This window comes from Oncorhynchus gorbuscha, linkage group LG09 (assembly GCF_021184085.1).
Source record: "Oncorhynchus gorbuscha isolate QuinsamMale2020 ecotype Even-year linkage group LG09, OgorEven_v1.0, whole genome shotgun sequence".
Classification (NCBI taxonomy): domain Eukaryota; kingdom Metazoa; phylum Chordata; class Actinopteri; order Salmoniformes; family Salmonidae; genus Oncorhynchus; species Oncorhynchus gorbuscha.
The window spans coordinates 70,783,864-70,811,594 of NC_060181.1; the positions used below are offsets into that span (position 1 = coordinate 70,783,864).

Consider the following 27,731-nt stretch of genomic DNA (forward strand, 5'->3'; position numbering starts at 1 on the left):
ATCGGCGGGTTAACTGCCTGCACCACTATTGTAATATATTACAGTGTGATCCAAGAAAGATATTCCAATGGGTGAAATGTGCAGGCTCGTCCTAATTTCCGAGCATAGGTGATTGGATTATTCAATCTCCTGCGTTTATAAAGTAAATAAAGAAAACCAATGCAACTCAGTGATGATATTTAGCCTACAAGGATAACGGTTACTCTGCTATAATGACATATGCCCGTGGATAAACGCTCAACATCAGACCATTGATTCATCCAGACAATGCGATGCGTGCTGCTGTCTCCACGACATCCAGCGAGACAGGTGGGTCTCACGTAAGAAAGCCAGACGGCTCGCGACTCAACCGTGATCCGATACCTGTTGATGCAGGAGTGGGGGTTTCTGCGAAGTCTCTATGACTTCGCAGATGGTTTTTTTCCCCAAACAGCAATGCCAAGAGAGACACTCTATCATCTTATGTAACCTTTTTGAATTAGACTGAATGGGCACTATAGTTGATGAAACGTTCTGTCTCTACTGAAATGTATTTCCAGCTGCACCTGTGAATATTTTGACAGGTTAGTATGAGACAGCATGTTATCTGGCATATCTCTCAGGGACTGCCTACTCACTCACTCTTGATTTCATCCAATACCTGTTGAATATACTACGTATGCTTTTCTGATTCTTTAGCCCCCCTCGGTTTAAAATAGGCGTCTCCTTACTCCTTGTTCTATGGCTAATTCCTTAGGAACCGGTGTATCCAGTTCTCCCCTCGTTCTTTATTTGATTTAGTCTAAAAACAAGTTGAGTCTTCGACCTCATTGCTGCTGTAGTAAAAACAACATCCAGTGATACACAGTCTATAAATGTTGACGTGTCCATATTTAGGCTTATGAAGGTGTACTTCATAGAACACTGTAGGATACAGGGAAGGTGTGTGCGGGGGTCACGTTTGAGGTGGAAAAGTTGACGGTTTAGTTCAGCACAGAGGAAGTAACCACCAAAGCTACTTATTGAGGAGAGCGCTGCTCTGTTCCTAAACTTTATTCAGGTTGAATGCGGGACAGGACCGTGTTATACTCAACTGAAGTTTTTTGGGGGGGCATCCCACTTTTTTTGGAGGAGAGTTTCCCTTCATGTTTTTGTTTGTTATTGTCTATCAAAAACAAATTAGGCTACTGTGCATTTGCATTTGAATTTTAAGAGGTGCAGCTTCCTCTGACGACGATCACTGATTATCACTTGAACAGGGGAGACACAAAAGGTAATGTCCAATCAAACATTTTGTCAATTTATCAAGTTACAGGCATCATACACATTATAATGCATTGAAAACGATTAGGCTACCATCCTTACAAGACAACGTTATGTAACTTTGTAATACGTTTATAATAACTTTTCATAATTGTTTTATCTGGACGCAATATATAAACTTCGACGATGCTCCTTCTGCGTACTGTTTAGGAGCGATTGATAGATACATTAACAGTATATCCCACTTGATTGCTCATGTCATACAATATCAGGGGACGGCCGATTGTGTCAACCCAATGCCTTGATTCATATCATATAAATGAGAGAGAAAAATCTAGCCATATAGTATTGCTTAAACTGAAGGGAGATCGCTGGCTGTCAGTTAGCCTACACACGTGCACGGCGGAGCGTTTGTAGAGACAGGTGTCCACCACCGAGGCGCGGAAAGCTGGTGAAAATACTTCTTATGGGCTTTCCGTTTATTGCAAATGAAACACTTCTAATTTCAATTGTCAAAAATATAAAGGTCAATTATATTGACTGAATGAATGAATCAAATAATTTAGGTTGCTTATCACTAAAATAACTGTTTTGTATTTATTTATTTGAATAGCCTAGTCTACCCATGTATGACTGACTATAAATTCGAGAGGAAATACTCTTAAAAATATAAACATATCACGGCTCTTAGTCTTATGTATGAATCGTTTGCATTGTAGGCTAATAGATATCCAAATGATTGAAGAGTCAATTATTAGGCAAAATCTAAGTGCATGCAATTATTTATTGACTGATTATGAATATGTCTTGTGAGATTTTTATGGTATTGTATGTAGAAAGAAGTGGTAATCATTTACAAGACATTTGCCAAAATGTTGACATCTGTATTCGAGTTCCTAGTAGAAAATGTTTTGCTTGGTCTGTCCTCAAGATTGGGTTTCTGTTTTTGTTTTTTTAAACTGAACTATGAGGGCTTAGCCCCCTTATGGGTCATACTATGAGGACAAACTCCTCTTGTGGGTCATACTATGAGGACAAACTCCTCTTGTGGGTCATACTATGAGGACAAACTCCTCTTGTGGGTCATACTATGAGGACAAACTCCTCTTGTGGGGTCATACTATGAGGACAAACTCCTCTTGTGGGTCATACTATGAGGACAAACTCCTCTTGTGGGTCATACTATGAGGACAAACTCCTCTTGTGGGTCATACTATGAGGACAAACTCCTCTTGTGGGGTCATACTATGAGGACAAACTCCTCTTGTGGGTCATACTATGAGGACAAACTCCTCTTGTGGGGTCATACTATGAGGACAAACTCCTCTTGTGGGTCATACTATGAGGACAAACTCCTCTTGTGGGGTCATACTATGAGGACAAACTCCTCTTGTGGGTCATACTATGAGGACAAACTCCTCTTGTGGGTCATACTATGAGGACAAACTCCTCTTGTGGGTCATACTATGAGGACAAACTCCTCTTGTGGGGTCATACTATGAGGACAAACTCCTCTTGTGGGTCATACTATGAGGACAAACTCCTCTTGTGGGGTCATACTATGAAGCTGTACTCCTCTTGTGGGTCATAATTATCTTGTGCATCAAACATGAATACTACACAATTTCATCTGAACCACCAACAGATAATACATATGTCTACAACATTTCCGTTGATACTGATAGCAGACATTAGGTTGGCCAGTGGGGGTTTGTTTGCACCTCACTACTGTTCTCTCAGACACATTTATTTTTAGCTTAAGGCCTTTGTTAGAGGACGTGAAACTACTAGAACTGCAATGTGTGTTCTCACTCCGTGTACATGTATAGCCCATATTATAGTTTTAGCTGAATATGTGTTACTTCTCTAACAGTGCAACTTTCAATGAGCCACTTCATTCTATTCAAAGGCTATATTTTACAACCCACCAGCCCTTCAGCAGCTTTTTGGGAAGTTGAACAATAGACTTTTATGTTGCGAGACAATAAACTGGGTGTGTGAACTTTTCGGCTTCAGTTTTATTTGAACACTGTATCATTTCTATACATCATATAATTGCATCAGTCATAATAAGTGTAATGTATTTTCACTCAACCTTTATTGTAATATATTAGTGAAATATCTCAAATGAATCATTGCCTTTTTCAAAATCAAAATATCCTCTAATTTGGCTATTTTAGGATTTATAAATATTTATTATCATTCATAATGGCTTATTAATTAAATGTGTTATGAAGTGTTGCCTAAACGTACAATGATCACGTAAAAAAAATATATATTCATAAGGATTTCATAAGGATTTAGAAGAGGTTTGGAAGAGTGTGCCCACTTGGCACAGACGTCAAATCTACATCTATTCCAAGTTGGTTCAACTTAATTGAATTGAAATGATGTGGAAACAAAGTTGATTCCACCTCTGTGTGCCCAGTGAGTAAGCATCGTGGTTCAGCTCAGGTGCTCTTCTAATTGATTGTTTCTTTTGATACCCAAAGCTCTCCACCAACTATGGAAACAGAGGCAACTGATGGACATTCTGCAAGTAAGTCAACTCTTCAATCACTCTCTAACCTGAAGCCTCCTGACCTATTCTAATTCTTAAAACTTTTGAAAAGTTGTGTTACCGAGATCCTGTTCCACATTGCAGATGCTGGATGTGTCTCTCAATTGTCATTTTATGCTTTTATACAAGCTGGTCTTTCTAATCAAGTTTGCAGCGTATCCCTCCGTATCCATAGAAATTGTACATTTTTAATTGTTCTGGTTTCCTGAAGAGAGGCCTACAGGGATACTGGGCAGATGGACCAGGTGTAGGAGCAGGGGTGGACAGTCCTGCTAGGAGAAGGAGGTATCCCCTCTCCTCTCCCACCCTCCTTCTCCTTCACAAGTCACATGTGTTCTGATCCTGTAAAACGATCCTGCCAACTTCGCTCTCCTAGAGATGTCTTATCATCAGTAGGGTGGTTCTGTACCAGGTACACAGTGGTACTTCCCTTCTCTTTACATTCCCCTTCACAGATTCCCACTGATAGAACATACTGACAATCTGGAGTTTGACAACTCCTTCTTGTGTTTGTTGGTAATAGGTTTGGGATGAGTGGTCAAAAACATGAACATTATAGTGTGAAGGAAAATAGTAGGATGAAATACACATCTATTTTGGTTAATGTTGGAAGTATACTGCCATATGTCCACTAACATGTGCATAGGCAAGTTGGTGAATGAGATCTCTCACAGTCTAGAGGGAAGGTCCGGAGGTTGAGAGTTTGACAGGAAAAACCAGATCCTTGCTCCAGCCTGTGTGTTTCCAACAAGCCACAACATAGTTAATCTGTCATCCTGGGGGAGAAATCCTGCACAGTTCCAACCCTTGATCGTTCTTACTTTGTGTCATTCCTATTTCTTTGGCTCATTATCGTCCTCCCACTCAGAAATTATGGCATTTTTATAACCAGCCAACCACTTGTTGCTGATAGTTTAACACATGTTCTCAATCTCACTTCATGAGACAACCTGCAGTAACTAACATGTCTGATAAGATAAATCATATACGCGGTAGCCTATATCATGATTTCTTGTTCTCTCTTTGTCATTTTCATACATTTATTTTCCTCTTGGCAACGCCAACACATGGAACAATCCATATCTGATGCGTTACATACATTGTCTTCTTCCAGTGAAGCCTCCACTGTCTATACAAGTCATCTGGGCCATGGTGTGGTGGTAAATACAGTATTGAGTCAGCTAACAAGTGGTGTGAATCAAAGCTCTGATTCTGACTTAGCAGACTGTGTGTGCGTGTGCGTGTGTGTATGTGCTGTTGGCCCCAGTCGCTGATGTGCCCATACTCTGTCTCCTCAACCTGGCCCACGGGTTCCAGCATGCATCACTTTGGGGGCAGCGAGCTGCAATTTTAACTATTGTATGAGGAATGGCAGATGATAAACAAGTGAGTGTGTTTGAGTGAACACATATGACTGTATCAAACCATTACAATACATTTGAGTCATTTAGCAGACGCTCCTATCCAGAGCAACTTACAGTTAGTGCATTCATCTTAAGATAGCTAGGTGGGACAACCACATATCACAGTCATAGTAAGTACATTTTTTGTCAATAATGTAGATCTCTGCCTCCCGAGTCACGCAGTGGTGTAAGGAACTGCATCGTTGTGCTTTAGGCATCACTACAGAACCGGGATCATGACCGGGAGACCCATGAGGCGGGGCACAATTGGCCCAGCATTGTCCGGGTTAGGGGAGGGTTTGGCCGGCCGGGATTTCCTTGTTCCATCACACTCTAGGGACTTCTTGTGGCGGGCCGGGTGCCTGCAAACTGACTTTGGTCGCCAGTTGGACAATGTTTCCTCCGACACATTGGGTGCAGCTGGCTTCCGGGTTAAGGCAGCAGTGTGTCAAGAAGCAGAGCGGCTTGCCAGGGTTGTGGTTTGGCTGACGCATGGCTCTCGACCTTCATCTCTCCCGAGTCCGTAGGGGAGTTGCAGCGATGGGACAAGACTGTAACTAGCAATTGGATATCACAAAATTGGGGAGAAAAGGGGGAAAAGTACACAAAAAAAAATAAAAAATTCAGAGCTAAGTGAGTGTTAGTTCACTAAATACTTTATTTATTATTATTATTTATTTAAGTATTTTTGGTGGGGGAGGTGTGTTGAAGGGGTGCGATGGGGGTGCTGTAGGATTATTTAAGATACTCTTTGAAGATGTAGGGTTTCAGAAGTTTTCAGAAGAGGGGCAGGGTATCTGATGTCCTTGGGGTCCCAAGACAGAGAAAAGTTTGGACTGGACTGTTGGAGTTGCCCTCCCTTGAGCAGAGCCTGAAGGTATGGAGTGGCAGTTCATCTTGCTGCTCCATAGGCAAGTACCATGGTATTGTAGTGAACGTGAGCTTTTTTATGTTTGCAGAGAACGACAGGGTGTAGTCCAGGGTCATACCAAGGTTCTTTGCACTTTGGAAGAGGGACAGCGTAGAGTTGTCAACCGCGATGGTGAGGTCGTAGAGAGGGCAGGCTTTCCCCAGGAGGAAGATCAGCTCTGTCTTGTTGAGATTGCGATTGAGGTAGTGCAGAGATGCTTATGGATGTCAGAAGGGGAAGGAGAAAATAAGTTGAGTGCCATCCGCATAGCAATGATAGGAGAGAACATGTGAAGATATGACGGAGCCAAGTGACTTAGTTTATAGAGAGAAGAGGAGAGGGCTTGGAAGCGAGCCCTGGGGGACACCAGTAGTGAGAGTAGTGAGTAGTGATGATATACAGATCCTCTCCACATCACCTGGTAGGAGTAGACTGCCAAGGATCTGATGGTTCATGGTTTCGAAGGCAGCGGATAGATCTAGGAAACTGAGAACAGAGGAGAGAGATTCAGCTTTGGCTGTGTGGAGAGACTCCATGACAGAGAAGATCAGTTTTGGTTGAGTGACCCATCTTGAAGACTGACTGGTTAGGGTTACGAAGATCGTTCTGAGAGCGATAGGGAGAGAGTTGGTCAGAGACAGCACGCTCAAGTGTTTTGGAAAGAAAATAAAGAAGTAATACCAGTCTGTAGTTTTTGACAATAGAGGGATCAAGTGTTGGTTTCTTGAGGAGGGGTGCGACAGTGGTCAAGGATGTGTTGATGAGGGAAGTGAGAAATGGGAGAAGGTTTCCAGAGATTGTCTGGATAAGGGAGGAGGGAATAGGATCAAGCGGGCAGGTTGTTGGGTGGCCTGACGTCACTGGTAACAGGATTTCACCTGTAGAGAGAGGGGAGAAAGAGGTCAAAGTGTAGGGTAGTTCTGTGTGAGTGCGACCAGTGGACTCAATAAGCTGAGTGAATGAAGAGCGGATGACGTCAATCTTCTTTTTAAAGTGGTTGACAAAGTTGTCCACAGAGAGGAAGGAGGGAGGGGGAGGATTAAGGAGGGAGGAGAAGGTGTAAAAGAGTTTACTAGGGTTAGCAAGCTCGTCTTTGAAACCCGTTTCAGCGAAATGCCTTTCAGGGTTTCAGTAATAATTACAAGTACATAAAACATATGAACATCAACATTCAGGTGCTACGAGTACACACCACCTTTGAGACACACTGAGCCTTTGCCTGACCTGAGAGGCTCTACAGAGCTGCTAGGCAGCCGTCATGGCATCAACACTTAGCACAGTAATGGAAAATCCTTCATAAAAAATCTGGGCCACCCCTATCTCTACAACAGACACCATTGCCATTGGATAGCCACCCGTCAGTCACCTGAGATTTCATCCAACCCCAGCGTGGCGTGCAATCGGAGACCAGACCCAGGGATTGTGTCATCATGGCCATGAACCACAACTCCCAGTGTGTCTCACTCAGCAGCAGCCAATCACATCAATGTAACACCACATAAAATACAAGCATTTTATTTTAGCTTCCATGAGAGAAGCTTTGGCAAAGATTTACTGTTAGACTGTTATATTCAGGTACTTTCCTGTAAACCTATATTAACAAAATACTCCCAGGTGCTAGCTGGTACAGTGTTGTCTATGCTGTGGTCTGGCTCCTGTGGGATTTGACACCTGGGTCAGTGGGGGTGCTGTGGTGTTGCTGCTGCTGCTACTGTATTGTCTGAGAGGCTGTGCTGGGGCCAGGCTGTAACGGGATAAGGGATTGTACAGCTCTCCTTCTGAGTGGACAGGACAGGACAGGACACACAGCTATAGCTATCCCATAGCACTGCCTGTGTCAGGGAGGGTGCTGACAGGCCGCAATCTGATCTGATCTGTATGGAGAGGACACGAGGCTGACAGAAAAAGTAGCCAGCAGACAGCAGCCATACCACCTTGCACTCTGGTACTGTACTGGCTAGCACCTAGAAGCTAAGCTGATCATCCATGGAAAATCTGTTTGCTACTGAAAGTGGTTCAGAATGATTTCCTGTTATGAATTAGACGTGTGAAATACAGTATTAAATTATCCCCTGGCTAAGTATCTCTGGGTATCATCAGACATTTTTACACTTTTTTTAGATGGTGGGATTGCTACAATTGACACCTCTCATTTATGTGAGGATGCCATGACATTTGGAGAGATGGAGTTTGTATGTACAGTATGTACTGTATCTGTATGCTGTTCAGTGCAGTGCAATGCTGCACAATGCGACGTTCCCAGCTCTCTTGTTGTCTGTCACCCAGGTAATGGAGACTGCTCTCCCAGGAAGACAGAGAACTCTAGAATGTTGGTGGACCTGTCGGCTAACACACCCAATGCACAGCAGCCCCAGGGTCCTTATTCACCAACTGGTGAGTGGATACACACACACACACTAGCACACGCACACGCACACGCACACACGTCAAGAAACAGTTTATTTTCTTTTATCAAAGGGTAATCAGAAATGTATGTCTTATCTGAAGGGTCTTGCGTAGTTCCCTTAAATGAACAGAAATAGGAAGAGCCGAGACATGGTGCCATTCTTCTCATTGTCTTCAGACATGTCACCATGAGGTGTCTGAACCAGAAAAGGGAAGTTGTATCCCCCAGTATTAGTAGCCTGGTCCTAGATCTGTGTCAGAGGGAGAGAGACTCTCACAGATACAGCTTGTGTCATCCCGACCCAGAGGTTGCCTAACACCACTACGCCATGACACCGCTGTTGTAACACAACACTGAAATTAATCAGTTGTGTCAGTGTGTACAAAACTACAACACATGTTTGCCTATAAACCTGTGTTTAGAATCAAGCTATTAATATGGTATAGCATTTAAAATTATTTTTTCATTCACTTCAGCAAAATACCTCTACAGTTCCACTAGCAAAATACCTTATGGGTGGCTCTTCTTGATCTTCTTGATCTCTGACCCTTGAGTAATGTAAACTACGAGGTGTTCAATACACAGCCAGGTATGGGACAGGTATCCTTACTCAGATTAACTTATGATAGCACTTTTCACTTAGCTTGGATACCTACTGTAGTTTCTCCTCCTTGGTAACATGACCCGTCATGCTTCGGGAGTTTCTTTATATTTTATTTATCTGGGTTCTATAAAATGCTGTTGTCGCAGCAACCATCTCAAGTTCAGCCAGCTTCGACAGAGAGTGGCGAGCTCTTCATGTGTATACCCCACCTACAATACCCCTAGATCTGCTCGCTCCGTGTTGCCAGGATACAGCTCTGGAGGATAAATTCAATGTCATGCTGTTAGTAAAAGAGGAGCTCTTTCAGTTCACACAAGGCTAAGAGATAAAAGGGGAAATGTTGCTTAAGAAAATACTGCCATGTTGTTACAGAGATTGCCATCTCATTGCTGACAATTGCAGGACTCCAGAATTCTATTTGGTCTGTGTTGGAAGATCAATCATATCACCTCAGTGGAGTGGATAGTGTGACTTAGTGTCAACCCTATAGCAATCACCATGACTTAGTGTCAACCCTATATCAATCCCCATGACTTAGTGTCAACCCTATAGCAATCACCATGACTTAGTGTCAACCCTATATCAATCCCCATGACTTAGTGTCAACCCTATAGCAATCCCCATGACTTAGTGTCAACCTCATAGCAATCCCCATGACTAAGTGTCAACCCTATAGCAATCACCATGACTTAGTGTCAACCCTATATCAATCCCCATGACTTAGTGTCAACCCCCCATGACTTATCAACCCTATCAATCCCCATGACTAAGTGTCAACCCTAAAGCAATCACCATGACTTAGTGTCAACCCTATAGCAATCACCATGACTTAGTGTCAACCCTATAGCAATCACCATGACTTAGTGTCAACCCTATATTAATAAAACGGACTTAGTGTCAACCCTATAGCAATCACCATGACTTAGTGTCAACCCTATAGCAATCACCATGACTTAGTGTCAACCCTATATTAATAAAACTGACTTAGTGTCAACCCTATATTAATAAAACTGACTTAGTGTCAACCCTATAGCAATCCCCATGACTTAGTGTCAACCCTATATTAATTCAACCGACTTAGTGTCAACCCTATATTAATAAAACTGACTTAGTGTCAACCCTATAGCAATCCCCATGACTTAGTGTCAACCCTATAGCAATCACCATAGTAAATGTTGTTGTCAACCCTATAGCAATCACCATGACATAGTGTCAACCCTATATCAATCCCCATGACTTAGTGTCAACCCTATAGCAATCACCATGACGTAGTGTCAACCCTATAGCAATCCCCATGACTTAGTGTCAACCCTATAGCAATCACCATAGTAAATGTTGTTGTCAACCCTATAGCAATCACCATGACTTAGTGTCAACCCTATAGCAATCATCATGACTTAGTGTCAACCCTATAGCAATCCCCATGACTTAGTGTCAACCCTATAGCAATCACCATGACTTAGTGTCAACCCTATAGCAATCACCATGACTTAGTGTCAACCCTATAGCAATCACCATGACTTAGTGTCAACCCTATAGCAATCACCATGACTTAGTGTCAACCCTATAGCAATCACCATGACTTAGTGTCAACCCTATAGCAATCACCATGACTTAGTGTCAACCCTATATTAATAAAATGGACTTAGTGTCAACCCTATAGCAATCACCATGACTTAGTGTCAACCCTATATTAATAAAACTGACTTAGTGTCAACCCTATAGCAATCACCATGACTTAGTGTCAACCCTATAGCAATCACCATGACTTAGTGTCAACCCTATATTAATAAAACTGACTTAGTGTCAACCCTATATTAATAAAACTAATTTAGTCTCAACCATATAGCAATCACCATGACTTAGTGTTAACCCTATATTAATAAAACTGACTTAGTGTCAACCCTATAGCAATCACCATGACTTAGTGTCAACCCTATATTAATACAACTGACTTAGTGTCAACCCTATAGCAATCACCATGACTTAGTGTCAACCCTATAGCAATCACCATGACTTAGTGTTAACCCTATATTAATAAAACTGACTTAGTGTCAACCCTATAGCAATCACCATGACTTAGTGTCAACCCTATATTAATACAACTGACTTAGGGTCAACCCTATATTAATAAAACTGACTTAGTGTCAACCCTATAGCAATCACCATGACTTAGAGTCAATCCTATAGCAATCACCATGACTTAGTGTCAACCCTATAGCAATCACCATGAATTAGTGTCAACCCTATATTAATTCAACTGACTTAGTGTCAACCCTATATTAATAAAACTGACTTAGTGTCAACCCTATATTAATAAAACTGACTTAGTGTCAACCCTATATTAATAAAACTGACTTAGTGTCAACCCTATAGCAATCCCCATGACTTAGTGTCAACCCTATAGCAATCACCATGACTTAGTGTCAACCCTATAGCAATCACCATGACTTAGTGTCAACCCTATATTAATAAAACTGACTTAGTGTCAACCCTATATTAATAAAACTAATTTAGTCTCAACCATATAGCAATCACCATGACTTAGTGTTAACCCTATATTAATAAAACTGACTTAGTGTCAACCCTATAGCAATCACCATGACTTAGTGTCAACCCTATATTAATACAACTGACTTAGTGTCAACCCTATAGCAATCACCATGACTTAGTGTCAACCCTATAGCAATCACCATGACTTAGTGTCAACCCTATAGCAATCTCCATGACTTAGTGTCAACCCTATAGCAATCACCATGACTTAGTGTCAACCCTATATTAATAAAACTGACTTAGTGTCAACCCTATAGCAATCACCATGACTTAGTGTCAACCCTATAGCAATCACCATGACTTAGTGTCAACCCTATAGCAATCACCATGACTTAGTGTCAACCCTATAGCAATCACCATGACTTAGTGTCAATCCTATAGCAATCACCATGACTTAGTGTCAACCTTATATTAATAAAACTGACTTCGTGTCAACCCTATAGCAATCACCATGACTTAGTGTCAACCCTATAGCAATCACCATGACTTAGTGTCAACCCTATAGCAATCACCATGACTTAGTGTCAACCCTATAGCAATCACCATGACTTAGTGTCAACCCTATAGCAATCACCATGACTTAGTGTCAACCCTATATTAATAAAACTGACTTAGTGTCAACCCTATATTAATAAAACTAATTTAGTCTCAACCATATAGCAATCACCATGACTTAGTGTTAACCCTATATTAATAAAACTGACTTAGTGTCAACCCTATAGCAATCACCATGACTTAGTGTCAACCCTATATTAATACAACTAATTTAGTCTCAACCATATAGCAATCACCATGACTTAGTGTTAACCCTATATTAATAAAACTGACTTAGTGTCAACCCTATAGCAATCACCATGACTTAGTGTCAACCCTATATTAATACAACTGACTTAGTGTCAACCCTATAGCAATCACCATGACTTAGTGTCAACCCTATAGCAATCACCATGACTTAGTGTTAACCCTATATTAATAAAACTGACTTAGTGTCAACCCTATAGCAATCACCATGACTTAGTGTCAACCCTATATTAATACAACTGACTTAGTGTCAACCCTATATTAATAAAACTGACTTAGTGTCAACCCTATAGCAATCACCATGACTTAGAGTCAATCCTATAGCAATCACCATGACTTAGTGTCAACCCTATAGCAATCACCATGAATTAGTGTCAACCCTATATTAATTCAACTGACTTAGTGTCAACCCTATATTAATAAAACTGACTTAGTGTCAACCCTATATTAATAAAACTGACTTAGTGTCAACCCTATATTAATAAAACTGACTTAGTGTCAACCCTATAGCAATCCCCATGACTTAGTGTCAACCCTATAGCAATCACCATGACTTAGTGTCAACCCTATAGCAATCACCATGACTTAGTGTCAACCCTATATTAATAAAACTGACTTAGTGTCAACCCTATATTAATAAAACTAATTTAGTTAGTCTCAACCATATAGCAATCACCATGACTTAGTGTTAACCCTATATTAATAAAACTGACTTAGTGTCAACCCTATAGCAATCACCATGACTTAGTGTCAACCCTATATTAATACAACTGACTTAGTGTCAACCCTATAGCAATCACCATGACTTAGTGTCAACCCTATAGCAATCACCATGACTTAGTGTCAACCCTATAGCAATCTCCATGACTTAGTGTCAACCCTATAGCAATCACCATGACTTAGTGTCAACCCTATATTAATAAAACTGACTTAGTGTCAACCCTATAGCAATCACCATGACTTAGTGTCAACCCTATAGCAATCACCATGACTTAGTGTCAACCCTATAGCAATCACCATGACTTAGTGTCAACCCTATAGCAATCACCATGACTTAGTGTCAATCCTATAGCAATCACCATGACTTAGTGTCAACCTTATATTAATAAAACTGACTTCGTGTCAACCCTATAGCAATCACCATGACTTAGTGTCAACCCTATAGCAATCACCATGACTTAGTGTCAACCCTATAGCAATCACCATGACTTAGTGTCAACCCTATAGCAATCACCATGACTTAGTGTCAACCCTATAGCAATCACCATGACTTAGTGTCAACCCTATATTAATAAAACTGACTTAGTGTCAACCCTATATTAATAAAACTAATTTAGTCTCAACCATATAGCAATCACCATGACTTAGTGTTAACCCTATATTAATAAAACTGACTTAGTGTCAACCCTATAGCAATCACCATGACTTAGTGTCAACCCTATATTAATACAACTGACTTAGTGTCAACCCTATAGCAATCAAATGACTTAGTGTCAACCCTATAGCAATCACCATGACTTAGTGTCAACCCTATAGCAATCTCCATGACTTAGTGTCAACTCTATAGCAATCACCATGACTTAGTGTCAACCCTATATTAATAAAACTGACTTAGTGTCAACCCTATAGCAATCACCATGACTTAGTGTCAACCCTATAGCAATCACCATGACTTAGTGTCAACCCTATAGCAATCACCATGACTTAGTGTCAACCCTATAGCAATCACCATGACTTAGTGTCAATCCTATAGCAATCACCATGACTTAGTGTCAACCCTATAGCAATCACCATGACTTAGTGTCAACCCTATATTAATAAAACTGACTTAGTGTCAACCCTATAGCAATCACCATGACTTAGTGTCAACCCTATAGCAATCACCATGACTTAGTGTCAACCCTATAGCAATCACCATGACTTAGTGTCAATCCTATAGCAATCACCATGACTTAGTGTCAACCCTATAGCAATCACCATGACTTAGTGTCAACCTTATATTAATAAAACTGACTTCGTGTCAACCCTATATTAATCACCATGACTTAGTGTCAACCCTATAGCAATCACCATGACTTAGTGTCAACCCTATAGCAATCACCATGACTTAGTGTCAACCCTATAGCAATCACCATGACTTAGTGTCAACCCTATAGCAATCACCATGACTTAGTGTCAACCCTATAGCAATCACCATGACTTAGTGTCAACCCTATAGCAATCACCATGACTTAGTGTCAACCCTATAGCAATCACCATGACTTAGTGTCAACCCTATAGCAATCACCATAGTAAAAGTTGTTGTCAACCCTTGCTATCGCCACACTCCACTTGAATATAAAATAAATATTGGATGAAATATTGAGTTTGGTCTTATTGCAATTAACTCATAGAAACGCGTTGAATAACAGATTCATACATGGAAAAACAGGAAAACAATCTAAAGGAATTTTGTGTCTGAGAGATATAGGAAAGATCATGAACTTATTTATACATATTTTGAAACATATCCAACAAATGATTTTAGGCACCAACATTTGAACTGGCATCAGGCTACCTTCAGACAAGGCTTGGGAAACTTGTGGGTGTCCTAGAGAAAAACATGTAGGTGTTCGTGAGAGTCTCATCTTTCCATAGAGGGGTCATCTTAATGTGTTGCCCAAACTGTTCGGCAAAGGCGCAGGTGTTCCAGCACACCTAGGGCTCCATCTGTGCAAGTGCCTGGTCTAGTATGAAGGAAGACTTCAAGTTTTTGCGCTAAGCTAGTTAGCATTGGCTCACAAAACAACCTTTAACTTCCTTCATACTGGATGCTAACATAAACATGGTACTCACGACTTCATCTGACTCTCGGGATGTAGAAACTGTAAGTGGGCTTATTGCCAAAATCCCCTTTAATGGAGCCTAGAAGACTGAAGGGACGGTCAGGGGATGGATTATATGGATGTGAGGTTGGGGTTATTGCTCTGGCTCCTTCCGTACCTACACTATGATTATGGTTTCAGTCACAAATCACAAACAGGCTTGACTGGATGGTTATGATTAACGTCCGTATCAGGTTTTCCTTCAGACTACTGTAGAGGAATGCAAGAAGTCTCCTTCTCACGGTATGATGCCTCTGACTTTGTATGAACTTGTATGTACTGTATATGCTGTATATGAATATGTTGTATGTATATGTATGTATATGCAGTTCAGGAAACAAATGTGTTCTATTGTTCTTATTTAAAATGTGTGTTTCTGTTCTTGTCTAATAGAGTTATGTATTTTGTCATACTTTATGTTTTGTGTGGACCCCACGAAAATTACAATAGCTGCTGCTTCTGCAACACTTAATGGGGATCCTAATAAATAAAATAATTCAAAATGTTCAAGATTAAGGTCCCAACGTATATGCTAAGCACTTTTTGGGTAAACCAACCAAATTCACATAGAAACGTGAGATGGATCTGCCATTTCCATTGAACGTAAGTCTAAGAAGCGGTAGATATGTTCTATGTGTGCTGTTTCTATGCGTCCCGTTCTTAAGATTTATTTTTGTGTCTTTTACTTTCAGTTTTATACACCAGCTTTAAACTGCTGAAAATACATTTTGTTTATCGAAAATATACTTCAGATGGTACAACGATTCTCTACACAATAGATTGCTTGTTTTGTGAAACAAACTGAAATTAGGAAAACTATTTGAATTTAAGCAACCAGGAAATGGCGGGACAATTTCTGCATATTGTACCTTCAAAAGTTGTGTGGGAGAGGACGATCTCTAATTATTCTGTGTCTATGTGTGTGTGTCCCTAGTGACTCAAGAGTCAAAAGTTACTAAAGCCAGACTGGAGGAGTATGTATCTGGGCCATATTTGTGTGTCTGTGTGTCAGTCTCCCTATAATGTCGGATGAGGGATACTGAGATTCTAGTGCCCAACCCAGTAGAGTTGAGGCCTTTGTGCCTTTAGTCAGCCAGAATCCCCCCCCCCCCATCAAGCCATCCAGCCAGTCTCCCAGCACCAGTCAAATCGAAACCCACAGGGGCTAAGCAGCGCATGTCCGCAGCACTCCGCTCTTCCTCTCCTCCTCCTCCTTCCCAGGGACCAAGGCTGGGGTCAATTCGAATTAAAGGCAGTCAATTCAGGAAGTGATTTTAAATGTAAATAAAATGGACAATAAAAAAATAGCTTCTACTTCTCAGTTTATTGAGAAGTCATTGAAAATAGATGCAATTTTTCTATTCAATTTTGAATTGTTTAAGTTTACTTGACTGCCTTCAATTAGAATTGACCCCAGCCTTGCCAAGGACTGAGGGGAACTAAATGAAATCAAATCAAATTTTATTTGTCACATAAACATGGTTAGCAGATGTTAGTGCGAGTGTAGCGAAATGCTTGTGCTTCTAGTTCCGACAATGCAGTAATAACCAACAAGTAATCTAACTAACAATTCTAAAACTACTACCTGATAGACACAAGTGTAAGGGGATAAAGAATATGTACATAAAGATATATGAATGAGTGATGGTACCGAGCGGCATAGGCAAGATACAGTAGATGGTATTGAGTGCAGTATATACATATGAGATGAGTATGTAAACAAAGTGACATAGTTAAAGTGGCTAGTGATACATGTATTACATAAGGATGCAGTAGATGATATAGAGTACAGTATATACGTATACATATGAGATGAATAATGTAGGGAACATTATATTAGGTAGCATTGTTTAAAGTGGCTAGTGATATATTTTACATCATTTCCCATCAATTCCCATTATTAAAGTGGCTGGAGTTGAGTCAGTGTGTTGGCAGCAGCCACTCAATGTTAGTGATGGCTGTTTAACAGTCTGATGGCCTTGAGATAGAAGCTGTTTTTCAGTCTCTCTGTCCCAGCTTTGATGCACCTGTACTGACCTCGCCTTCTGGATGATAGCGGGGTGAACAGGCAGTGGCTCGGGTGGTTGCTGTCCTTGATGATCTTTATGGCCTTCCTGTGACATCGGGTGGTGTAGGTGTCCTGGAGGGCAGGTAGTTTGTCCCCGGTGATGCGTTGTGCAGACCTCACTACCCTCTGGAGAGCCTTACGGTTGTGGGCGGAGCAGTTGCCGTACCAGGCGGTGATACAGCCCGACAGGATGCTCTCGATTGTGCATCTGTAGAAGTTTGTGAGTGCTTTTGGTGATAAGCCGAATTTCTTCAGCCTCCTGAGGTTGAAGAGGCGCTACTGCGCCTTCTTCACGATGCTGTCTGTGTGGGTGGACCAATTCAGTTTGTCTGTGATGAGTCCAGTACCCAGTTGCACAGGGCGGGGTCGAGACCCAGGGTCTCGAGCTTGATGACGAGCTTGGAGGGCACTATGGTGTTAAATGCCGAGCTGTAGTCGATGAACAGCATTCTCACATAGGTATTCCTCTTGTCCAGATGGGTTAGGGCAGTGTGCAGTGTGGTTAAGATTGCATCGTCTGTGGACCTATTTGGGCGGTAAGCAAATTGGAGTGGGTCTAGGGTGTTAGGTAGGGTGGAGGTGATATAGTCCTTGACTAGTCTCTCAAAGCACTTCATGATGACGGAAGTGAGTGCTACGGGACTAGACTATTCTGTAGGGAACTAGACATCTCTAATGTTTAGGCCAAGTCACGTATCGCCCGTCCACTTCTGGGACTAACCCCGTTTTTCTCCACATAACTACTTTACTGTGTACATTCCAGAAGTCTCAGGTTTAAAATAGATAACAGAAATATTTGCGCCCCTGAGTGGCACAGTGGTCTAAGGCACTGCATCTCAGTGCTAGAGGTGTGACTACAGACCCTGGTTCAATTCCAGGCTGTATCACACCCGGCTGTGATTGGGAGTCCCATAGGGTGGCGCAAAATTGGTACAGCGTCGTTAGGGTTTGGCCGGGGCAGGCCGTCATTGTAAATAATAATTTGTTCTTAACTGACTTTGCAGGTTAAATACAAAATAATTGCATAGAATTAACAATAACTAACCATTTTTTTGTCAGATTTGATGAGTCCCTGCCTCTAGGGGTTAGCATTAACTTTGGCAATTTATGTTGAGCATCATTATATTACTTATTTCTCCAGGGGAAATAACATGCAGATTTGATGAACTTGTTCCAATCAGTGGATGTTTACATTCAAAGAGAAACAGATTTACAAGGTTTAGACTCGTAACCTAGAGCCACTGCACCTCTTACTGGAAGAACGAGGATCATCTACTAAAGTCATGTCATGTGATTGTCTTTTGATTGTCTGAAAAACTGTAATTGGATTGGTTATACCTGTCTCTTCCAGAACACACCATCAAACAAGAAGAAGAGACAGAAGATGAAAGGGACAGGAGGACCACAGCTGAGGATATGGGACAAAGTGGGGAAGAGGAATCGGGATTGGAAGAGCCCATGATTGACAGCCCAAACAACCTACAGGATGGGATCCCTGGGTCCGATGGGTCTTGTGACCCAGGAACTCGGCTGCCCAATGGTAAATGTTTCTCTAAAGTTGCTACTACTTATGTCCCTTTCACAGTATATTGCCCAAACCTAATGTACTTTATATTGAACAACAATGACTCAAAACTCTCTAATGTATCTAAGGATTGTCAATGTTTTACCATTAACATCTAGCAAACTGCAAAAAAACATTAGTTATACGTTAGTAAATTTTGAATAAATTATACTTTACGTTGTAGCTCCCTATGAGATATGAATTTTACAGACTCAAGCAATTGTACGCCACTCATCCTATGATTTTTTTTATTTATTCTGTGAGTCAGAAATTGTTTCTACGGGTGTGGAGCTAGAGAGCTTTGCTGTTTTGTAGAATACAATAGTTTAGCCTTGGAATGATTTTCATGGATAACATCCCAGGAATCCTCCACAACCTGTTCCCAAGCCCTTAACTGACGCCATTACTGTGCCTTGTCTTCACAGATTTAGGATCACATTTCACTTTTCCAAACGTTCCGCCGCAGATAAAGAGATGATCATCGAGACTACTGTAGTTTACTGGTGAACCGGGCAAACTTTTTGCGTAGATACAGACACACATAGTTCCATGGTAAAGCTGGTATTAAAGCTGTACAGCACTTTAAAACAATGGAAGATTATAAGACACAATGTAAGACTCCTTGAGTCTTAACCATTTACTATCTGAAGAGACTTTGATGGCCACACTAAACCTTATTAACTTATACCAACTTAGTGGTGTTGGTGGTGTTTGTGTATCTGTGTGTAGAACACATACAGCCCTACCGGGCGCCTGGTGAAGGATGAAAACTCACTGTATTTCTACACCTACTTTGTGGTGTGAGAGGGAGCTGTAGAAGAGACCAAGAGCAGAGCTATTAGGGTGGAGATCTAACACCTCATCTCACCACACTCCAGACACTATTACTGTAGTAGCAGTAGGCTGTAGTTCAAATGAATCAATTGTACACAGCATACATCAGGCACCACACGCTAGTGTTTTTCCACCCACTGACAATCCTCCTAGAAATATATTCTCTGTATTATTTGAGATGTTACAATGTTCTCAGCTAAGGCGTGTTGCTTGCCTTTACCAATCAAACCATGCTTTACCATCGCAATGTGTTGATTGCTGTTGAGTAGCTGTGAACCTCCATTTCCGTCTTTCTCAAGTTTGTTCGGTCCACTAGCCGAGTGAAAACTCAAGACTAGGTGGCTGGTGGTCTGTGGGTCTTGTGTGATGCTTTTCTGGCTGTATGTAAAAGGGGGAGTGAGAGATGAGAGCCTGCACTTCCTGTGCCCCTTCAAGTGATAGGTCGTTCCAGTGTAACACTTCCTGTGCCCCTCTCAGGTGATAGGCCGTTCCAGTGTAACCAGTGTGGTGTGTCGTTCACTCAGAAGGGCAATCTGTTGAGACACATCAAACTGCACACGGGGGAGAAGCCCTTCAAATGCCCCTTCTGCAGCTACGCCTGCCGCCGTCGTGACGCACTCACAGGCCACCTACGCACACACTCAGGTCAGCCCCTCTACCTCCTCTCTTTTTTTGTTTCTTCCTCTTTGTTCTTATCCTCTTCCTCCTTTTCTCCTTGTCTTCCTATTCCCTTTGTCTTGGGTCCATGCTTCCTTTAACTTTTTTATTACTGTGGTTACTCCTTAGTATTTATCCTGGTTTCAATAACTTCTAAAATAGTCGATGCTATATGTTGATGCTATAGAACCGGCCTGTCTCGATGTAACTTAAAGCATGATCTGGTCTGACCTGTGTCTAAGTTTTTGTGGCAGATTAGCAACAGACCCACAAATATCTAACACTGACAGGTTTTCGTATTGTGGGATGAATGCATCTCCCTGGGGATTTTTGTGCAGACAGACAAGGGCTGTGGTTAGGCACCCAGGACATGCTGTTTCTATAACCTGCTCAGCTCACGTCTCCTCAGAGAGGAACTCTCTCTGTTATCTGTAGAGATACAGTATGGGGAGACCAGAGAAACACTGCCATGCTCTAACTGTAACCCACGTTCCTATCTCTGCATCATAGGCCTCTGTCTCTGTTCTCTCCTGCCTCTTCTTTGAGATCCGGGACAGACGACAGTATAACCTCATCTCTAGTGTTGTCCTCTTTGAAGTACTCACATGTACAGGGCATTCGGAAATTATTCAGACCCCTTGACTTTTTCCATATTTTGTTACGTTACAGCCTTATTCTAAAACTGACAAAATTGTTTGTTTTTTCCTCATCAATCTACACACAATTCCCCTTAATGACAAAGTAAGATATTTTAATATCTGATCACTTAGTCTTCTGATTAATGAATTATTCTTTACCTCACGTTAGTCTCATTCCAAACGTCGTAAATTGTTGGTTATCTGCACGAACCCAGTCTTCACTATGAGTCATCCATACATCAAATGTCTTAAAATCATTTATTTACTAACTAAGTATTCACAGAAATGCATAACAAACAAGCAAAGTAGATATGGTTACAAAGAAATAATAGGAGAATGTGCCCTAGTGGGCTAAACCTGGCATGGCGGCTTGTTAGACAGAGGGGAGGGGAGTGGGGGTCAGCTGAGGAGACACGACAGAGTTGATAATTATAACAATTGAAATGCTAATCCTTTGCACATGAACGCTCCCTCATTCGGGAATAATTGCAATCAATATATATATTTACGCTCAGTGTGTCGTCGGAATCTCTGTTGAAAAATTTGTTTCTGTTGGAGAACTTGTCCGCCCTCTCTCTGTCGTGGTTAGAACGGGTAGTTCAGAGTGACATTCACATTCATTCATGTCGTTATGAATAGATGTTTCGGTCTTTGCGTCAATGATACTGAATTCCTGGCTGCAGACTAGTAATTAATATCAAAGACTTGTTCTTATTCTGTCGGTATCAATAGTCTAAGAGTAATCACGTGGGATGGTTCAAAGATTCAGCAATCTACTTAAACCTTATTTCGCTCTATTATAGAGGTACTGGTCTCATCTCCACCCTTAGCCCTCTCATAATTGAGGTAAGCTCGGTCTGGTGATAGAAAACCCAGGTGAGGTTTTATTGGGAACATCGAAAAGGGCTGTCTCATGACGCCAGGTCCTGTCTGTGTTCCTGGGGGCGTGCCAATGACTTAGTGAAACTTTAAACAGAGATACAGTTCTCTCACATCAACATCATTACATAGCATCTGTCATTTCACAAATAGTATCATCTTTACTCATTCCTTTTGTACAACAATTAAATGTAAGCCTCATAACTGAGGCTATTGTATAAACAGCTTTATGGTAATGAGTCCTTTGTATCTCTCTCTTTTTCTGTCAATGCTTTCAGACACTCTTTCCATGTGTCTTTTTTTTCTCTTTTGACCTTTGTCTCATTTTCACTTCCTGTTTTGTAAGGCTAAATGAATTCTTTACCCTCCTCCAGTCAGTGTAGACGGCACATTTAGGTGTACCGTAGTTCCTTATGCAGTCCTATAGTAGGTAGTAGTGCTGTATGATTCCCCTCAGCCTGCCTATACTACACTACCTGAGGGTTGAAAGGAATGTTAGGAACTCTTCTGTGGCGTAGGGAGTTGGTTGGAATGGCGTTCTCTAGATGAAAGGCCTCTTCTCCTTTCGCCTCTCTCTCCCTGCCCCCTGGCACACTGCCAGGAAACAGGTGGAGTGACGAGAGAGGGAGGTTAGGTGTGGGGAGAGAGATTGAGTGGGGAGAGAGACAGAGAAACAGAGAGAGAGACAGCGACAGGTGAATGCTTTGATGTATTGTGCAATCCGAGGGGCAAGACAAGAGTATACTTTCCCCTGTCAAGACACAGAGTGGCACTACATGGACTGTGTTGTATCTGAACCCCTCCCAAACACATTGTTAAATATGAATATCAAGTTTTTCTTTGAATTGCTGTTCAAATATGTGCAAATTGTTCATCCTGAAGATGTTTTAGATGCCTCACTTAGAGTGATGGGCTCACTCACTAATGACATTACATGAGACAACAATGCGTTTCTGAGAGAGGTTCCTGTTTCTCACCCAACTGGATGCAGCCGACTGTATCTGAAGGCAGAGAGAGTTAAGGCTATTTGCATGTTCAAGAATATCTGCTGAAAGTGGGATTTTTGTGATACATCCACCATCTGCAAATGGCTGGAGGTTTTGTAAATGAGTAATAGCATAAAATGTGTGTGTGTGGCCTATTCCAATATGAAAGTGTGACTGCCCATCCGGCTGGCTACAGTTAGCAGGTGCTGTGGCCAATATCATTGGAGCAGACAGACAGTTCAGGGTGTTTTTCAATTACACGGACATTGTATTAGGCTACATATGGAGAGACTCATAAGTACAATTCAGCAAGTGTTCTGTAATGATGATGATCACGACCTGTTAATTACATGATAATGCCATTGCTAGTATAACGCTTACTCATGAACCACAGTTTCAAATGTGCTAAACCAATTGGCATTCACAGGCCACAAAATTACATTAAGACAAGTAACCTATACAGTCATTTGAGATCAGCTTGAAAAAACGTGAGCCAAACGTTCACACACTCACCAATATTTCCAATCAATTCCCATAGACTTAAGGAAATGTTACCTAAGCCTATCTGTGTCTTACTTTCAAAGTATGTGTCAGACTGAAACATGTTATTCCCACAGTAACAGGTCAGGTAGTTTCTAGTAACTGGGGTCACCTCTGGTACGAGAACGTTTTCTCATGTAAACGACACCTATTTTGGGCCAGTGTCTGGGCCACTGCTTGGTGTCGTCTGGACAACAGTTCCCCCTTGATGACTCATCCCGAAGACTTTCAGAGCCTTGTTTCTACTACAGAAGACTTTGAGTAGTACTTTTCAGTAGTTTCAGACTTTAGTTTCCCAATCACTATGAATGTATTAATTCATTCATGAGTAATTCATTCATGAGTGAATGATTGAAGTACAGTTAATAAATGAATGGCGGAAGATTGGAAGGAAGGGAGGACGGAAGGAAGGATCATTGGATGGATCTTCTCTGGGGGAAAGCTAGAGGAGGTTTTGCACAATCTCACCAGCATAGACTCCATCAGAATGGAACTGGCAGCATGAATCACTCCCCACCTCCAGCTGCTGAGGAGAAACTCAGACATTGTTTAGGTCTGACGTCAGTTATTTTCCTTCTTCTACGGGATCTGTGTCTGTGTACAGCAGCCAATTGAGTTGTGCACCATAGTAGTAGTGATGGGCTCCCGGAAGAGTTGTAGGCTTTACCAGTTGTTCCAGGGCGTATGAAAGGCAAATGTGTGTATTCAAGTATTTTGGTATATCTCGCCTGCCCACACCTTCTCTGTCTGGTTGGCAATGATGGTGTGTGAGATCCCACTAATGGAAAATGATCACTCCATGAGCTCATAGCCCTGCTCTAGTTTCTGTGTTCTCCACGGGTTCTATGTGTTTACTAAAACCTCCTAGAGAGTTCACATAGAATTGCGTTACCGGTCTGTTTATGTGAGTTGATGAATGAATGAAATTAATATTTTTTTTCCTTTGATGTCATTCCTCTAATTTAGTGGGTAAACCACACAAGTGTGACTACTGTGGGCGGAGCTACAAACAGAGGACATCATTGGAGGAGCATAAAGAGCGCTGCCATAACTACCTTGAGAGTGCTGGCATGGATCCCACCTCCGTCACTGGGCCTTATCCAGGTGAGTGTGAATGTCCTGCTCTGGTACAGAGACCTGCTATATGGTATCTCTGTTAATGGCATGGACTCAGAAACATTTGCTTTCTCTTTGGAACATTTTTTACACCTTGCACTTTAACCTTTAATCATTTATAATTTAGGTATGAAGTTAAATGAAAGATCATTTTAGTTTCTCTTCCTCCTTCCTTTTTATGGTTTGTGTGAGAATCCTGTGAACTCTACTTATGTTACTTTTACACACCTGCCACCTACAGTACTACAGTACTACCTACAAGCCTTGGTGCAGACCTCTCACACACTCTCATGCTCTGACCCCTGACCCCCAGGTGAGGTCCCTAAAGAGCAGAGGCCCCTGGCGGAGGCCGCTGCCATGGCAACATCAAACCGGCCACCTGTCATTGAGAAACTGCAGAGTAATGTAGGGAAGAGGAAGAGTACCACTCCACAGAAGTTTGTGGGTAAGCATCATTGCATCACTTCCTGTCTGGGAGCACCATAATGTGTTCACCATAAGGATCACTAACTCACAATTATTCATTGTAGCTTAGATAATTATTATTACAAATTACTCATTTGTAATTTTCATAATTATGGTATTAAGGGTATCAGTAGGATATTTATTTAATTCCATTTTGGGATTGAATTTGACCTGTTCTGTTGGATTAAATTCAGTTTACAGTTTTAACTGTTTATTTGTTTTGATCAGTTCAACATACAGTCACTGCAACAGAATGAGTGTATACATGCAAAGAAGGAAAGAGTCTCCACTGGGTTACCACTGGGCAGCGGTACATGGAAACATGATACTGTTGTTTTGCATCTAACAGATGACCTTGACTTAATGGTAGAAATGAAGACACTATTCACATACTGCACTTTAGTTTTATTAATGTAGATTTCACATTTCAGATCAGGTTGTTCCACTGAATATTTCTCAATCTTTTACATTTTTAATTTGAACATTTTGATCATTTTTTAATACATACATTTGAACAATATATTGGTTTTGTATTAAGAAACAATTGTTTCGGTGTTGCAAACATTTTGTTGGCATATAACCGCCAATTTTTGCATATTAGCGAGGAAGACAATTATTTCGTTTTTATTATTTACTGCTCTATTAGATAGAGGAAAAGATCGAGCGAGACACAGAGAGCGGATGAGAGAGACGAGGACATGTTTTCACTCTGTGGTTTGTTACACCTGTATCTCTGCAATAGCTCTTATCGAGAGAAGAGCAAAACAGCTCACCGCATCCCTGTTCTGGAGGGGTTAAACAGTGCATTCAGATGGATGGGACTTTCCACTATTAAACAACACAAGAGAAAATACAATAAGACAAAAACAAGATTACTTTGATAGTGTTTAGCTTATTAAAAACTGGAAAGGTTAGACATGCACACAAAATGAAGGCACTCTATCATATTCTATAGAGTTAGAGTTGTATGTATTCGGTACTATCCAATGGTGTCATTCGACCGGACAGTTTCTCTTACGGGGAGCTTCTGCATATGTGAGTTTCATTGTGGTAATATGTAAGCTGTGCTCTGCAGGTGAGAAGATGATGCGTTACAGTTACCCGGAGCTGAGCTATGAGATGGGTCTGAAGTATGAGAAGGAGGCAGAGCTGATGCAGGCTCACATGATGGACCAGGCTATCAACAACGCCATCTCTTACCTGGGCTCTGACTCCCTGAGACCCCTTGTCCACCATCCCCACCCCCATGGTCCCCACGGTCCACAGCCGTCTCTTTCTATGGCCGAGGTGGTACCCATGGTCAACCCCCTCTTCCACCACGTCTACCCTCTGGGGTCAGGGCTGCGTATGGACCGACCAGGTGGCCGCGATGCCCCACCTCATCCTTCACCTCTGCCCCCTCCTCCCCCTGACTTCCATCCTTCCTCCAACGGGCCCATCGCCCTCACCAGACCCAAGCAGCAGCACCCCCAGGGTACCAGAGAGGAAAAAGAGTCTCCTAGCAACAGTGGGCTGGACTCGGCCGACTCTGCCCGGAGCAGCCCACAGGATAAGCTGGGTTACCACTGGAACAACCCCCACCACCGTCCCAGATCCAGCCCAGCATATGGCGGCAGAGAGGATGGGCGAGGCGGGGCTGAGGTGGCCCAGGGAGGGGCGTCAGAGAGGCCTATAAGTCGGGAAGGGGTGCGTGTGTTTGGGCGAGAGGGGCGGAAGATGAGGGTGTTCCAGTGTGAACACTGCCGCATTCTCTTCCTGGACCACGTCATGTACACCATCCACATGGGTTGTCATGGTTACAGGGACCCGCTGGAGTGCAACATCTGTGGCCACCGCAGTAAGGACCGCTATGAATTCTCATCTCACATCATCCGTGGGGAACACACCTTTAATTAGAGCGGTGGACTGGACAGGAGCCACCACTGGTCCCCGCCCCATCCCACCTCAGGACAGTAATGTTGAACTAACTGTGTGTGGTCAATGCAACCAACCAGGAGAGAGAGAACTAACCAACATTTGTTGCAGCATAATGATACTAGCTTTATATCATTCCAAACAAATATATGAAGGTCTGGGCCAAATACACATTTGAATTGTGCAAGGTGTTTTGAAGAATTTGAGGTTGAGATATGTATCTCAAGTGAGGGATTTTTTTGGGGAGTGAAGAAGATCACAAAGAAGTAGTACACCTAGACAGTTTTGTCATAGTGTGTCTCAGATTGTCACAGAGCAGCTAATACTGTGAGTAGTTCTATTATAGTTTATCACTGTTCCTTTCTTTCTGAATAATGTACATTTGGACTTGTTCGTTGCCACATAGACTGCCATGTAAGGTCTCAACTTATCAAGGGGACTTTCCCTGACCCTACCAACTGAACCATACTTTAGAATATAATATTCTTTCTTGCATGATTTCTTGCAACAGACTGTATATCTTCTCTGTCTTTCTAACTGCTAACTGCACAGGCGTGTTGTCACACTAGCCACATTAAAGAATGACATTTTCTGCAGAGGGAAAGAGAGTAGTGAGAGAGAAAGAGAGAGGGTGAGAAAGAAAAGGAGAGAGACAAAAAAGGGAAATATGGAAGAAAGTGAGGGAGAGGGAGAAAGAGATGAGAGAGAGACACAGAGAGAGATAAA

At 41.9% G+C, this 27,731-nt stretch overlaps 1 protein-coding gene across 3 annotated transcripts; it reads left to right on the plus strand.

Moving 5' to 3' along the window:
* Window positions 1-27,722, plus strand: ikzf2 (IKAROS family zinc finger 2). 3 transcript variants are annotated; one of them, XM_046363295.1, is made up of 8 exons: window positions 1-309; window positions 3,735-3,781; window positions 8,402-8,509; window positions 18,764-18,952; window positions 20,288-20,455; window positions 24,477-24,614; window positions 24,940-25,071; window positions 26,167-27,722. In XM_046363295.1, exons 2-8 carry the CDS (start codon window positions 3,748-3,750, stop codon window positions 26,985-26,987), a joined length of 1,590 nt encoding a protein of 529 aa, XP_046219251.1. In that variant the 5' UTR covers window positions 1-309; window positions 3,735-3,747; the 3' UTR covers window positions 26,988-27,722. The 3 variants fall into 3 exon arrangements, with proteins under 3 accessions (XP_046219251.1, XP_046219250.1, XP_046219252.1); XM_046363294.1 differs by lacking the exon at window positions 1-309 and adding an exon at window positions 897-1,252; XM_046363296.1 differs by lacking the exons at window positions 1-309; window positions 8,402-8,509 and adding an exon at window positions 897-1,252.
* The last annotated feature ends 9 nt before the right edge of the window (window positions 27,723-27,731 follow it).

Bases quoted from the DNA above. Each gene is read 5' to 3' on its own strand.
- ikzf2 (XM_046363295.1), top strand. From the start codon at position 3,748: ATGGAAACAGAGGCAACTGATGGACATTCTGCAA. The intron at 3,782-8,401 runs GTAAGTCAACTC...TCTGTCACCCAG, and splicing joins AACTGATGGACATTCTGCAA to GTAATGGAGACTGCTCTCCC. The intron at 20,456-24,476 runs GTCAGCCCCTCT...CCTCTAATTTAG, and splicing joins CCACCTACGCACACACTCAG to TGGGTAAACCACACAAGTGT.